The 15,296-nt window shown below is 52.4% G+C and overlaps 1 protein-coding gene across 2 annotated transcripts in view; it reads right to left on the reverse strand.

Annotated features, from left to right (window-relative positions):
* Positions 1-5,819, reverse strand: part of TRAPPC10 (trafficking protein particle complex subunit 10) — a 90,139-nt gene extending 84,320 nt beyond the window's left edge. For both annotated transcript variants that reach the window (XM_021679242.2, XM_021679240.2), the window contains exon 1: positions 5,607-5,819. In XM_021679242.2, coding sequence (XP_021534917.1) covers positions 5,607-5,673 — 67 coding nt within the window. In that variant the 5' untranslated portion in view covers positions 5,674-5,819. The remainder of the gene's footprint in view (positions 1-5,606) is intronic.
* Between the last annotated feature and the right edge of the window lie 9,477 nt (positions 5,820-15,296).

Genomic DNA, 15,296 nt, shown 5'->3' on the forward strand with positions numbered 1-15,296 from the left:
GTCAGGGGTGGAGAGAGACAATAAGCAAAGAAAAAACTAATGTTTATGTCGGGGTGCTGAGCCAAGAAGACTGAATCAAGTCAACGGTATGCCAAACAGTAGGTGGGGTGTGAGAGGTGGTATGTGAGCAGCTCCGGGAGGGAAGGGGAGCCAGTGAGGGGTCAGAAGAGCAGTGCGGGGTGCGCAGGCAGGGGCGGGCTGCAGGGGCTGCAGGGGGGTTAAGGCACAGCCAGGAAGCCAGGGCAGTGGGGGGTGAGGACCAGGGCTTGTATGTCTCAGGGGCTCGTAGCCCACGGAAAGGTCTTTGAGGGTTCTGCTGAGAAAGTGGCTAGCCCTGGAAGGGTCCGAGCGGAGGCACGCTTCAAGGGGCCGGCATGGAACCAGGGAGGCCACCTAGAGGTCGCAGGAGCAGACGCAGGGCGAGGAAAAGGTGGCTTGCGCTCGGGGGAGCAACAGTAAAGGTGGGGAGAAGTGGCTGACCTCTGGATAAATGTCAAAGATAAACAATATCCGTGGACAGACTGACTGCCAATTGTGAGAGAAAAAGAGGAGTCAAAGGTGACCCCAAGGTCATCAATTTCTATTTAAAAAACAAATACCCCGTAAGACCAAACCACTGTGAATACACATAAAGTCAGGTGGATAGCAGTTACGGAGCAGACTTGACTGGAATGGAGGCAGGAGAGCCGCCGCTGGGGAGCTCCAAGGCCAGCAGAGCGAGGAGGCTGCCTGAGGAAGGAAGAGCCGCGCCGGGGAGCCCGGGGCCCGGGTCCTCCGCCACCGCTCTGGCCTCCAGATCCGGGTCCGCAGCGCCCAGGCCCGGGCAGCAGTGGGGGATCGGAACGTACCGAGACCACACACAGGACACCATGTGACCCCCACGAAAAGACACTGACAACTGGCAAAAAGCTTTTTTAGACGACAAGTTCTTCGGTCAGTCACTTGAACTGAAGATGAAGCCCTCGGCTCTTCCCATCTCTCCGTGGGGGGGGCCCCACCACCTTATTGTCCGCTCCTTTCCAGGCAAAGACGTTCCTGTAAGGCCTGCCATGCTTGATTATCTCAGACATTCAACAGAACTTAAAAACAAAAATCAGACCCTTGAGTTTCATTTGCATAAACCGAATTTTACTAGAAATGCTTCTGAAACACATCTTGTAAATCAGGCCTGTAAGCAAAAGTTCAAATGGAAAAGGAACGTTTTACTTCTACCTTATCTGGTCAAATCCACCCTAGAGTTGGGTTAATATACTAGTAACGTGGGTACCACAGCAAACCCACAGAGGCCCCACAGGGTATTTTGATTTTATGAGGAAAACGGCAATGTTGGAGATGTACCCACTCCACTTGAGGTATTCAGTTTCAGTATTAGATCCTGCTACATTCCTTTCAAGGACATCATTGTATCACAAAACAGCGTGGTTGCTACAATCAAAGGAAAGTACCACCAAAACAAACACACGCAAATCAGACACAAAGTCTGACTGGCCATGTCCAATCAGACTCCCAAGCTAGAGAAGTTGTGCAATGTCCAACAGGTGCAACCATCCCATTAGTATGTCACTGTGCTTATCTAAGAATGAAAAAGAAAATGTTCCTTTTTTTTTTTTTTTTTAAAGATTTTACTTATTTTGACAGAGAGAGATACAGCGAGAGAGGGAACACAGCAGTGGGAGTGGGAGAGGGAGAAGCAGGCTTCCCGCCGAGCAGGGAGCCCGATGCGGGGCTCGATCCCAGGACCTGGAATCATGACCTGAGCCGAAGGCAGACGCTTAACGACTGAGCCACCCAGGCGCCCCAGAAAATGTTCCTTCTAATTTATGCATATGATTTTCCTCAAATAACTACTGTTAGGACATAATACTTAATAAAATTATTTGGACCCAACTATTTAACAAACGGAGTTATTAAGTATTCTTCCTAACCTAGAGATGCCATGAAAAAGTTGCTGAGACACTAAGAGCAATGTGAACAAAGGAAGTCTAGGAATCACTCCTTAGCAGCTAACGGTTTGGCACACCGATTCCTCTTCTGGGTGCTTTACCCATATTCGTTCTTTCAACTCCATGCCGACCCTCTGAATTCGGTACTAAAGCCGTCCCTAGTTCACAGATGAGGACGAGATGGTGCGGTGCCCCGGGTCCCAGATAAAAGACCCACCCGTTTTGAAGCATGCACAGCGCAGGTACGAATGACATCATCAAGCCAGGCAAGCACATCCAGTAGCCCCTTCAGTCATGGAACAACTGAGGTTTCTGAGGACAAATGTTTCTCCCGCGTCTCAACTGTTGATTTGCTACTGGCTTAAGAATTCAATATGGGCCAAGCTCTGCATTTGTGTGCATCAATTAGAAAAAAAGACATTTTAAGTGACTTTTCTGGGACTCAACTGAGACAGTGGTTAAATCACAAGCACACTTTCAGGGCAGGTGGGATATTAACAACGGGCACATTTAAAAACTTTAACCTACGGGGAAAAATCAAACTCCAACCAGGTACAAAGCATCCCGAATCTGCTCATTTTTGTTGCCTTTTCCCCCTTTCAAAATCTGCAGTGTCAGATGTGGAACCCCAAATAGAGAAATCCATAAAAATAAACAGTGCCGTCTAAGAAATGACTGGTGAGATCAGATCATTTGCATGGAGCACTGTGATTTTTCAAATACTATACAAAATCTATGTTGATAGCATGTGCTATTTTCGGCATGATGCCAACAGTCAACAAAGAAATGCCACAAATTCGTGGAATTACAGTAACTTTGTCCACTGAAGGAGAGAGCTGGAAAAGGAACATGTCTTCCCTAACATACCCTTGGAACACAAACCCATCTTTTACTCTAAAGCAGAGAACTGACCCAGTGCTTGAGGAAAAAGAAAAAATCTAAGCTAACACAAATTTAGATCAAATAAATCTGCTGGATTTGTATTTGGTTTCACTGTGCATTTTTCATGATTAATAAACTATACTACAGGTACTCCAACTGCTATGAGTAGGTAATTCATCACACTATTAGCACCACTAACCACTCAGCAGACGCCCCCAGCACTTCACGGATGGTCCCTAGTACTTACTAGCTTCACTAGTCTTGGATCTAAGGAGATCTCCTGCTGAGGTAGTAGGGAAGAGGCAGCTGGGCGGCAGGCTCAGAAACTCTTTAATGATGGAGTGAAGACCATTAAAATGTTTAGGTAGCTTCAGAATATTATTAAAATCACTTAGCAAGCTTTTCAAGTAATCGTGTATTCTAGTTACCCCCAGTCTCTGGGGACTTTCCATTTGTCTCATGGTGACCAACACATGTAAATGGTTCCTAAACTTCCTTGAACCAGTCACACTCTACATTCTCCTCAGAAAGGTCCACTTAAAGTGTCCTACGTTCTAGGAGAAAACTCAAACCCAGCACAGAAGGGGCTCTCATCTGAAAAGAACAAACCCCGACTTGATAGGGCTGCTGCGGCTTGCCAGGTATCCCAGGAGAAGAGGCAAACAGACTGTGAAAACAAAAATCTTGCAAACTAAGAGACCATGTACATAGTATCAAAAGCTCCAGGAAGAGGAGCCTCCAGGTGATTCTTCAAAAGCAACTTTCCTACTGCCTTTGTCTCCATGGCTCCTCCCTTCAAAACACTGGCCAAGGGACAGAATGGAACAGATAAAGAAAGCAAGAGGCAAACCAGGACAAGTGCCTCCCAAAGCTGCAGCCGTGAACACAGACACCCCCAAACGCAATTTCAAGTTTGAACTGGGAAGCCAGCTTTTCTCAACGCTAACAAATCTGTCCCGTGCAGAGGCTCTTTTTTATTTTCCCAGCTAACTTTGAAAGTTTACCGAAGCCACTTTCTTTCCTGAGACTCCAATGAGTCAGAGGTTGTGGGCCTTTAGGACAGAGACGCCGTCGGAACACACAACACTGATTCCGCGCTTTACACACGGGGACACACCTCCACAGTAAATCTGGAGGAAAGGACACCGTGTCTCGCTGTCTGTCACGCACGTGGGCATGAAAGTAAACACTACACCCGTGAGTCCAGCACTGTCTACTAGGATAACAATTTACCTGCCCAGTCATGAGATTTAGGAACTTCTTCAGAAATGTATTTACAGAAAGCCTAGGGAAACCTGCCTGAGCTAAGGGGCGTGAGATATAATTAGATGATGTGGATTCTCCAGCACTGGCAAGGTGCAGGGCGCTGGGCGAGGCATTTCCAGGATCTGGATTACACGGACACCTAACAGGACGACCACCCAGGGCATGGCTCCTCTTCCCTGAGGCCTTGGAAAGCACGGGGCACCTGCAGGGCCTCCAGATCAGGCCTACGTGCCCCTGTCCTCTGGGCTGAGGGTGGAGCAAGGTGCAACATCTGAAGTAAGACACTCTGTGGACAGATAAGAGCGGGAGCGGGGGCGGGGGTGGAGGAAGGGGGAACTCCTGCTGAACTATGCCAGTGCCCAACTTTAGAAGAGACACAGCCCAATTCCCTAAGGAAGTTTATCATCTCGAGATGAAGCCACAAACTTAAACCTCAAACACACAGTTTCTCAGGGATCTGACAAGAGGGAGCACAGAAGTGTGCCCATTAGTCAGAAAAAGAAAAAAAGACACAGAAACAGGAGCGTGCTCAAGACCCACCGAACAGTCCGCTACGGCTTTGGGCGCCCAGATCTTCCGTAGAAAGAGTGCTTCCTTTCAAAGCATGGAAGACCGCAGGAAAAAAAACTAACTGAATACCTCCAAAGGCCTAAAACCCTAATAGTTTGAAACGCCTGTCTGCAAGACATCAAAATGTCAGCCAACATTTCGACATCGCCTATAACCTCCGTACTTTTCTAGGTACTTGATCCTCAACTTACGAGGGTAAAAAGTAGGGCAATTTTCCCCCGTAACAGCGGAACGATCCCCCTGTGTGCGTGCCGAAGCGTGGCGCACACACACGAACCGACAGCCCAGACGCGGGGGCATCGCTCCCGCCGGCCAGAGCGTGCCCTGCAGAGCGGGGCGTTCTGGCGGGCGCAGCTCCCCTCACCCTCGCAGCCGCGTCTCTAAGTGGGTTTCCCGCCCGGGCGCCCGCGGCGAGGACGCAGGAGGGGGCGCGCCCGGAGCGAGCGGCGGCTCGCAGCCCAGCTCCGCCTGCAGCTGTCACGCCCGCGGCCGCGCAGCTTCCACGGCTCCGACCCACTGCCCGCGGGGGGCACTGCAGCTCTCGCACTCTTTCGAACACTTTCCTGGGGGAAGTACAGACGCGCGCCCGCCAAGACGGCCGCGCAAGCAAACTTGGTCCGAGTGCCCCGAGCCCCCTCCCGCGGGATCCGAGGGGACGGCCCGCCCGCCAGGCTGGGGCCCCCCGCTCCCCGCCCTCCGCTCCGGGGCGCGCCCGCCTGCCGGGCACGGTCCGAGTGCAGCCGCCACGGCCCGCGAGCGCGTCCCGGCGGGGTCGGAGGTCGCCCTCGGGCGCGAAGGGCCCCGCCGCTGCCGCCGCCCGGCCACAGCTCCGTTCCAGGAAGCGGCCGGGCCGCGAGGGCCGGGGGGGGGGGGGGGGGGGTGGGGAGGGCCCGGGCCGGGCCGCCCGCAACGGCCGCCGCCCCCTCCCGCGCCCACGGCACTCACAGGTGACGATGGGCTTGTTCTCCATGGTGTAGATCACCGGCGGCAGCGGCTCCTCAGGGGCGTCCATGGGCGTCCGCCGTCACCGGCCCGGCCCCCGGCGCCCCATGGGCAGCCCCGAGGCCGCGCCGGGCCAGCCCGAGCCTGAGCGGCGCCGCGACAGGGAGGCCCGCCCGGCCGCGCGAGGCAGCTCCGGAGCCGGCCGCCCGCCGCCGCCCGCCGGCCGCACCACTTCCGGCCCCGGCACCGCCGCGCTATCGCTTCCGGGGCGCGCGGCTTAAAGGGGAGGCCTCCCGGCCGCGCGCCGGCGCTGTCCTCCGACCGAAAGACGGCGGGCGACGGGAGCGGGAAGGCGGCCCGGCGAGTCCCGGCTGGGCTCCACATGCACCTCGGCGGCGGAAAGGCTGCGGCCGGAAGCCGCACCACCACCCCGCGGACAGCAGCGTCCCCTCGGCGTGGGGCGCAGCGACGCGCGGCTCCTCCCCAGGGAGGAGGTCCCCAGGGAGGTCTCCACCGCCCCCAGCGCCTGGCGACCCGGTGCGCGGCCGCTGCCCACCATGCAGAGCCCCGGGACGCGGGGTCCGGGCTGCAGTCACTGCAGCACATGGACACGGGCGCGACTCCGGGGTCACCGACAGCACGTGGACACGGGGATGCCCGCGGGGGCCACCGACAGCACCCCGGAGGGTCACTGGACACTGGCGTGACCCTGAGAGGCACTGACAGCATGTGGGCCCTGGGACCACCCTGCGGTCACCAGGGAGGGGCATGTGGACAGTGGCGTGGCAGCTGCTCACCTCTGTGGGTCTGTTCGCCCGGAACGTAGCTCTTGTTCTGTTTCCCCGACACCCAGCGCCGCAGGGGAAGCAGTCACGGCTCCGGACTAATTCCCACGGCTGGGCTGAACGGCAGTTACTCCTTGGGAAACCCTTGGTCTGGTGTTTTCTTGTTACACTGGTTTTAGGCAGGAGTATCGCTGCGGTGAAGTAGGGCAAGATTACTTACCTTCCGGCTGCAACCAAAGACCCTACAGCACTGCAATTACTCCAGGCTCGCCTTGGAGACCGGCTCCCCAGCCCTCCCCCACCCTCCACCCCAACTCTGGCGGGGGGGGGGGGGGTTTGGAAAGAACTGCCCCTTTCTGAATCTCCCCACCGGGTGCCCGCGCTCCTGCCAGCACTACTGGCCTGTGCCCGTGACAACCGCGGAATGCTGGGTCTGTGCGACTGGGCCTTTCACTTGTGTCCTGAACCCTCCCCCATGCCCAGCCACACACGGCCTCCCAGGGAGTAAGCCTCTTGTGGAAATGCCACAAAATTAAGCCCTACTTTAATGCAGGTGAGTTTCTTGTGCAAGGAAAGTCGTTTTGGGGTCACGTCTGCAGATGAAATAAGGTGAACATATGTGTGAAATAGTGTGAACAAAGCTCTGAATGTGTGTGCAGAGTGTAGCCTATGTACTGTCGCTGCTGAGGACGCAAAGAGCGGAGTCTCAGACAGCTGGAGGCTGTGAGGCAGAGCAGAAGGAACTAAGGAGGGCTGCGGAGCCAGAGTCTGCCTGGGGATTCCCTACAAGTCCTTGGCCTCAGCTGGGCTCAGCAGGTATAGGATGAGACTCCACAGGGCTTACCAGAAAGTGGCTGTGTCAGAGTCGAGCATGGCACAAAGAGTAGAGGTCGAGCGGTGCTGCGGGAACGACCTCATTGACACCTCACTAACTCCCGGGACATCCCGCTGAGACACTAGATGGAGGACCACGTGCCCAGAGGCCAGCCCACTTTACCTGTGAAGGCCCAGATGAGTACTTTCAGCTTTGCAGGTCATATACAGTTTCTGTCTTGCATTTTTCTTTGGGACTTTTAAAAAAGCAATTATTTAAAAATATAAAATCCGGGCGCCTGGGTGGCTCAGTTGGTTGGGCGACTGCCTTCGGCTCAGGTCGTGATCCTGGAGTCCCGGGATCGAGTCCCGCATCGGGCTCCCTGCTCAGTGGGGAGTCTGCTTCTCCCTCTGACGCTCCCCCCTCTCATGCTCTCTATCTCATTCTCTCTCTCAAATAAATAAATAAAATCTTAAAAAAATATATATATATAAAATCCATTCTTAGCTCAAGGGCCATATGAAAACAGAGCATGGCCCAGATGTGTCCTGTGAGCCATAGGTTGCCAATCCCCGCCCTAAAATAAGGTTGACGCTAGACTGACCGTAAAACAGTACAAGGCAAAGCCTTGACAAAATCTGCAAGACAGACAGCCCTCAGATTTGAATCTTGCCAAGTTGGTGGGGCTTGCGGACACCTTGAACATTCCTCAGATCCAACCTAACAAAAAGCATAAAACTAAGCCTATACAAAGTCAAGGTGATAAAGATAGTAGTTGAATTGCCAGCAAGAACTAAAGTCAAGACTCTTCTGTGGAAGATGATCCATGGTCTCTACGACTCATGATTTACCAATGCCCAACATATACTAAAAAATCACCACACCTAAAAAACCAGAAAGTGTAAACCATAGTCAAGAAACAAAGTAGTCAATAGAAACCAGCCTCTAGATGGCCCAGATACTGTCTTCACAGATTAAGACTATAAAACTGCTATAATAATCAGCATGCTCAAAGAATTAAGGGGATATAAGCTCTTAATGAGTAAAGACAGGGACGCACAGCAGAGTAAGAGGAAGTATAAAAATAATCAAATGCAAAGTCTAGAACTGAAAAGCACAGTTACTGAAATGAGAATTTCACTGCATTGGCTTAACAGTAGGTTGGAAATAGCAGAAAGAGTCAGTGACCTTGAAGAGAAATCAATACAAATGATTCAATCTGAAAAAGAGAAAAAAGATGAAGAAAAATGAACAGAGCCTTAGAGACCTATGGGACAACATAAAGTGGCCTAACACACATGTAATAGGAATCCCAGAAGGAGAAGGCCGTCAGAATGTGGCAGATTTATTTGAAAAGATAATGGCCCAAAATCCACAAATTTGGTGAAAAAACCTCAACTTATTGGACAAGAAACTCAGCAGAGGGTGCCTGGGTGGCTCAGGTGGTTAAGCTTCAGCTCAGGTCATGATCCCAGGGTCCAGGGATTGAGGGCTCCCTGCTCAGTGGGGAGTCTGCTTCTCCCTCTCCCTCTGCCCTTCACCTGCTCATGCACTCTCTCTCAAATAAATAAAATCTTAAAAAAAAAAAAAAAAAGCAGAACCTCAGTAGAACACATGCAAAGAAGCTTGTATACAGGAATATCACAAACTGCTAACAACCAAAACAGAATATCCTGAGAGCAGGCAGTGAAGAAAGATGTTACCCACTGGGGAACAATGAAAAAATTTCCACTGAATTCTCGTCAGACAGTATCAACCAGAGGACCAATGGTATAAACCTTTAAAGTGCTGAATTTTTAAAACTTAACCCAAAACTCTGTGTCCCACAAAAAATTCTCTTAAAATGAGGGCAGAGAAAGATGTTTGCAGATAGAACGCTAGAATCTGTGGCCAGCAGGCAGGGTACCACAAGACCTGGTGAAGGATGTTCTTCTGAGTGAGAGGAAATGATACCAGGTAGACAGTAGGAAGAGGGGCTCTGGAAACAATCGACAACTATGTAAACATGAATTTTTTTTTTTTCTTCTTTCTGTAATTCCCTTAAAAGACAACTGTTTAAAACATACATAGTGATGTTGTGGATTGGGTTTAGAATGGATGTGGTCGTAAGAGCCACGACAACGCTCACACAGAGGATGGGGTGGATCAGGGATGGCGCATGTGTGTGAGTTTATTACACCTGCAAAGTAGGAGATTTCAGGTGTGAGTGAGAAGTGGGAGAGGAGAAGGCTCGGGAATGAAGAGAGAAGACTGCAGTAAAACAACACTGACTCAATGGAATTCGACGGAAGAGTACTTATATTCAGCCCCAGAGCAAAACCCCTAGAAAAAAAAGTAATTGGAAAGGATTTGCTAAGAAGACAATAGAAGAAAAAATAGGGCGCCTGGGTGGCTCAGTTGGTTAAGCGACTGCCTTTGGCTCAGGTCATGATCCTGGAGTCCTGGGATCGAGTCCCGCTTCGGGCTCTCTGCTCGGCAGCGAGTCTGCTTCTCCCTCTGGCCCTCCCCCTCTCATGCGCTCTCTCTCTCTCTCTCTCATTCTCTCTCTCAAATAAATAAAATCTTAAAAAAAAAAAAAAGAAGACAATAGAAAAAATAAAGTAGAATAGTATAAAATACTTGATTAATCCAAAACAAGGCAGGAAAGGAACAACAGAAGAGTAAAGAACAGGGAAGACCAACCCAAGCGGTTATCACATGAAAAGATGATCAGCATCCAATAGATATTAGGGAAAGGTAAATTAAGGTGACAATGACCTATCACTTCACATCTACTCAAATAGCCAAAATAAACATTTTTAAAATGTTCAGTCTTTTTTTTTTTTTTTTTGGAAAGAGAGCACACGTGAGTGTCAGGGGGAGGGGCAGAGAGAGGGAGAGAGAGAATCTCAAGCAGACTCCCCACTGAGCACGGAGCCCAACTCAGGGCTCAATCTCATGACCCTCAGATCATGACCTGAGCCGAAATCAGGAGCCAAACGCTTAACCCACTGAGCCACCCAGACACCCCCAAAATAAAAATGTTTTAAAATCTGCCAATACCAAGTGTAGACTCCCAGGGCAGGCCTCCGTGCACCAGCCTGTCGTCCTGGAGACATAGTTCAGAGACTCCGGGAAAACAGACATTAAGGATTCTCCCTGAAGACCCCACAGATACCATGTCCTGGCCCCATGCCTGGCTCTTGTTTGCAAGAGTTTTTTTTTCTTTCTTTTTTTACAGTTCTAGAAAGTACTTTTTGTAGTACAGTTGACACACAATGTTACATTAGTTTCCAGTGTACAACAGAGTAATGTAACATTTCTGTCAGTCAGGCTGGGCTCACCACAGTGCAGCCCCCATCAGTCACCACGTGGCCCTGTCACACTGTCATCGACATACCCCCCATGCTGTGCTCCGTAACTGGAGCCCGTGCTCCCACTCCCCTTCCCCCATTTTGCCCATCCCCCCACCCTCCTCCCTGTGGAGAACAGTATGGAGGTTCCTCGAAAATGAAAAATAGAATTACCATATGATCCAATAATTCCACTACTTGGGATTTACCCAGAGAAAATGAAGACACGAATTTGAAAAGGTAGGTGCACCCCAATGTTTATTGCAGCAATACTTGTAATAGCCAAGATATGGAAGTTTCCTTTCTGGAGGGAGAGCAGGGAAGGGCAAAAGTCCCCGGCTCCATTGCAGCCAACCTCCGGCTGGTGAGCTGTAAGGGGACTCCTGGGCTCTTTTCCCTCTGAGCAGACCTATCAGAACTTTTTTTCACGTGGGAATTTAGAAAATGCTTGAATTCAGCACAAATACTGGTTTAGCAATTCCTTTTAATAATGGTGAACATGATGCTATTCCTATTAATCAATGTCTGTTCTTTCTCCAGATCCTTTTCTCCTGAGACAGCATTTGTTTTTTTTAAAGGTTGCTGGAACTTGTGCCCAAATGGTCTTTCCTGGTAGCCCTTTACATTGTCTCTAGGCTCCAAAGAGCCCACTACATTATGTATTGGGATATTTCATGTGCTGTGGCTACGGGGAAGGTCCACAGTGTTTGCTCTGTCCCACCGCTCAGGTCCCGTCCACAGAGACCTGGGCGGAAGGAATGGCCGGCCAGCAAATGTTCACAGCAGGCTGGTACATAGTAGCCGCAGACCGGAAACGACCCAGATGTCCCCCGATGGGTGACAGACACACCATCCGCACCTGGAGCACTACACAGCAATTCAAAGGAACATGCTGCTGGCAGGGGCAGGGACCTGCGTGGGCTCGAGAGAACGGTGCTGAGTAAAGAAATCCCACCCCAAAAGGTCACACGCTCTGTGATTCCGTTATAGAACACTCTTGAAATGACAAAATCACAGAACTGGAGAACAACGGGTTCAGGAGAGGGTATGGGGTAAGCAGGGAGTGGGGCTGAAGAATCCTTGTGGGGACGGATCGGGCTGCATCTGGGTGGTATCGATGTCACCGTCCTGGAGGTGGGCACCAGAACTCTGCCACGTGTCACCTCTGGGGAGAAAAGAGGGGAAGGGCAACTTACAATTGCACTCAAAATAAAAGTTTAATTAAAAACCCAACTGATTGGGGCCCCTGATTGGCTCAGTGGGTTAAGTTTCAGCCTTTGGCTCAGGTCATGATCTCAGGGTCCTGGGATCGAGTCTCGAGTCCGGCTTCCTGCTCAGTGGGGAGTCTGCTTCTCCCTCTCCCACTCCTCTGTGTTCTCTCTCTTTCTCTCCCTCTTTCAAAATAAAATAAACATCTTAAAAAAAAAAAAAAACCCAACTGACTTTAAGTAGTAACATGTGAGTCTCCAAAGAATCCACAAGGCGAACTCTGTGAACCTTTGACCATTTTGCCCCACACCCACTCCTCTGTGATGGTGCTTCGTGCGCTGGTCGCGGGATGAGGAGCATCTCCACGCGCAGCCCTGCACTGGGCCGGGCAGCCCTACACTGGGCCGGGCAGCCTGGTCCCGGCCCTCTGGGCCACAGGTTTCTCTGCATGCAACCGAGCTGTCTACGAATTTTATCCTTGGTGGGCAAACAGTCCACCAAAGTAGACGTAGGAACAATTCCATGGAGAAATAATCCACCTCGTGAGTAATCAAGGAAATGCCATACAAACACTTTTTTCCTACTAAACTAACAAAACCCTGGCGGGGGGGGGGAGAGCCAAGGAGGGCGAGGGTAAAACAAACAGTCCAGCATGCTGGAGGGGGGGCATCGGTAGACTCCCCGAAGCCACCCTTTTATGAAGCAGTGATCACGTTCCATCCTTTGAGCCTGCAATTGCACTTCTGGCTCCCTTTAAGGAAACAGTCTCTCCCCAACCTGGGTGGATAAAACACCTGCTGTTACCATCCAGTTAACACGGGGCGGGGGGGGGGGGAAACGGCAGGTGGAAGGGCAGAGCTGGGGTGCACCCCGGGCCCGCGCCCTGCCTGGTAACTGCCGCTGTCCTTGTGTGTTGTTTGCATGAAGAACGCACTCTCTGCGTCCACTTGTGCAGAGACAGCACCCCCTTCCCAGGTTTGACTCTGCATAATGTGACTCAAATAATCAGGGATAATGAAGTCAGGCCTGGCGCTGTGGATGACATTTCCGGACATTCTGCTCAGTGCTCCTATGTTTAGCTCAGTTGCCTTTTTCTTGGCTTCCTGACAGCCTGGATTCTCACTTTCTCCTTTCAAGCTGAGGTTATCCCCCGAGAGGCCTGCCCGGCACCTGTGTCCTGCTCGGTGGAGGCGGGAGGCAGGGGCCAGAGCGGCCACCTTGCTGGAGACCCTCATTGTCCTGGCTGTTCTCACACCCAGGGAGCTGCCCCCTGCCCTGGGAGCAGACGCCTGCCATGGCCTGGCTTAGCCATGCCAGGGGGGCCAACACCACGTGCCAGCCCCTGGCACGTCTAATGTCGGGCTGGGGGCAGAAGAGGGCGGCGGGAGGCAAGTGCTGGTTCAGGGCTCACCTCCAGAGGCACCAGAACTCTGCCGAAATCATTGGGATGTGTGGTGTCAACTAACCCAGATTTCTGTTGTCTCTTCCCACCGAGCCAGCACAACGTAACACCGTCCAATCACAGGGGCTGACGGGGCACCCAGGCTCTAGTAGACAGGCTGGGGGCCCCAGGCCACATGCCCACAGTTCAGTCTCATCCTTGGCAGCTGGATGGCCCGGGCGCTCATAGGGTCCCACCTCTGGGACTTGCTGGGGGCTCCACTTTCCTGCTCCAGGCCCAGGACCTTCTCCGAGGGCCAGAACGGGAAGGACCAGGAAGTCACCACCGGCAGGCCCTCCCTTGAGGGGGTGGACAACTGTGCAAGCCTCCCTTTCTCAGAGCGCATCGTGCGCGGTTCCTGAGCCCGAGGACACGGCCAGCACGGAGACAGCCACCGCGGCTCTTCACCCTGCCCTTCATCACCCTCCCCGCACCCCCCTCCTCTCTCTGGGGCCCCCAGCAAGTAAACCACCGGCTCCCGGCACCCAAGTCCCCCCAGGATGCAGCCAGTCAGTAATGGATGCAGTCCTGCTGCGCACGCCACGCCCACTGCCCCACCACCAACCCCAAGGTCTAAAACAGGTGCATCCACGGCCTGATTACTGAAAATCAATGATTCATTTGCTTTTTAAAAAATTGTTTAAGAATCAATTTAATTAACATATAGTTACTATGTTAATTAAATAATTAATAAACTAATAAACTAAACTAATTAATAAACTAAACTATTATTAGTTTCAGAGGTAGAGTTTAGCAATTCATCAGTTGCATGTAACACGCAGAGCGCATTCCATCCTGTGCCCTTACCTAAATGCTAAAGGTTTAATACTCTGCCCCAGAATTTGACCGGCTCAGAGGATCACACCTAATAAATGCTTCATTGTGGACGTTGAGTACTTAATTGTTAGTCACAGAAAACCCAGTTTCTCCCTGCAGCTTTTAAATGAATAAGGAGAACCACAGCCCTGAAGGGCCGGTGGCTACCCTGGCCAGGCTGCTGCATGCCCCAGCCCTGTTCTGGCCAACCCTGAAGGCCTCCCCGCAAGGGGTCAACCAGCTGTCCCTGGCAGACCCGGCCGGAGCTCCAGGTGGCTTTAGAACTGGCTGACACGGTGTCGTGCTGGTGGATGGCTCGCCAGGGCACGTCCCTCCTGCCCTGGCCGCGGCCGGCACAGCAGCACCTAGTGGGAGGTCTCGGTCGAGGGGCCTGCCGCTCTCTCTGTGCCTCTCGCTCTCGGCCCCGAGGCCCAGCAGCAACCCCCACCACCACCCTGGAGCCCTCCCCGCGCCCTCCTGCTTCTTCCTTTGCCACGATCTCTGCAGACCCACCCAACCAGCGAAGAGGGTGAGGGCAAGGAAGCTGGACGACATCCTGGCGTTCCCAGCCCAAGTGCCTGTGCCTTTCCGGCTTCCGCGTCGGGGAAGGAGTTCCATCGTTATTTAGGCGCATTCCCATGTCCCATGGCCGGGGACACAGAGAGAAGGGCTGACCCTGCTGGTAGGAGGAACATTTACTCGACCTCTCCTAGTCCAAGACGGAACCAGGACAAAAAGGAACCGTATTCGAGGCCGAACGCTGATGAGTAAGGTACGCGTGGGGGAGACTTTCCAACCCAGCCGCAGGGCGCGCCACGTCTTCCCGGCACGGGGACGCAGAGCACTGATGGCCGGCCACTGAGCCCCCGCGAGAGCCCCGCAACTTTCCAAACTGTAGGAATACTCCAGCCACCTCTTCCCATCGTAACGGCTTGATACCGAAACTGGTAACAAAATAAGGACACCAAACAGCCTTTCTACTTGGAATCTACAAGTTTTCTCAACAGCTCTTGGGTCCCAGAGCAACTACCAACCAGACTGCACAACCCGTGAGCACCAACGAGAGAGCACTGCACTGCGGGGCCTGCCGGCTGCTCCTCGTGGAAAACACGCGGCCTTAGATGCGAACATACGAATATATTAGAAAGGGAGAGAGAAAATAAACGAATTCAGTACCGGCCTGGAAGGCTGGAAAACGAAACACAAACTCGATGGCAGGAGAGCAGACGTCAGTGGTGAGAAGCTGGGGAAGGCACGGCTGGGCACCGCGGGAGATGGGGCTCAGAGCTGGCGGGC

This window comes from Neomonachus schauinslandi, chromosome 1 (assembly GCF_002201575.2).
Source record: "Neomonachus schauinslandi chromosome 1, ASM220157v2, whole genome shotgun sequence".
In the NCBI taxonomy this organism is placed as follows: domain Eukaryota; kingdom Metazoa; phylum Chordata; class Mammalia; order Carnivora; family Phocidae; genus Neomonachus; species Neomonachus schauinslandi.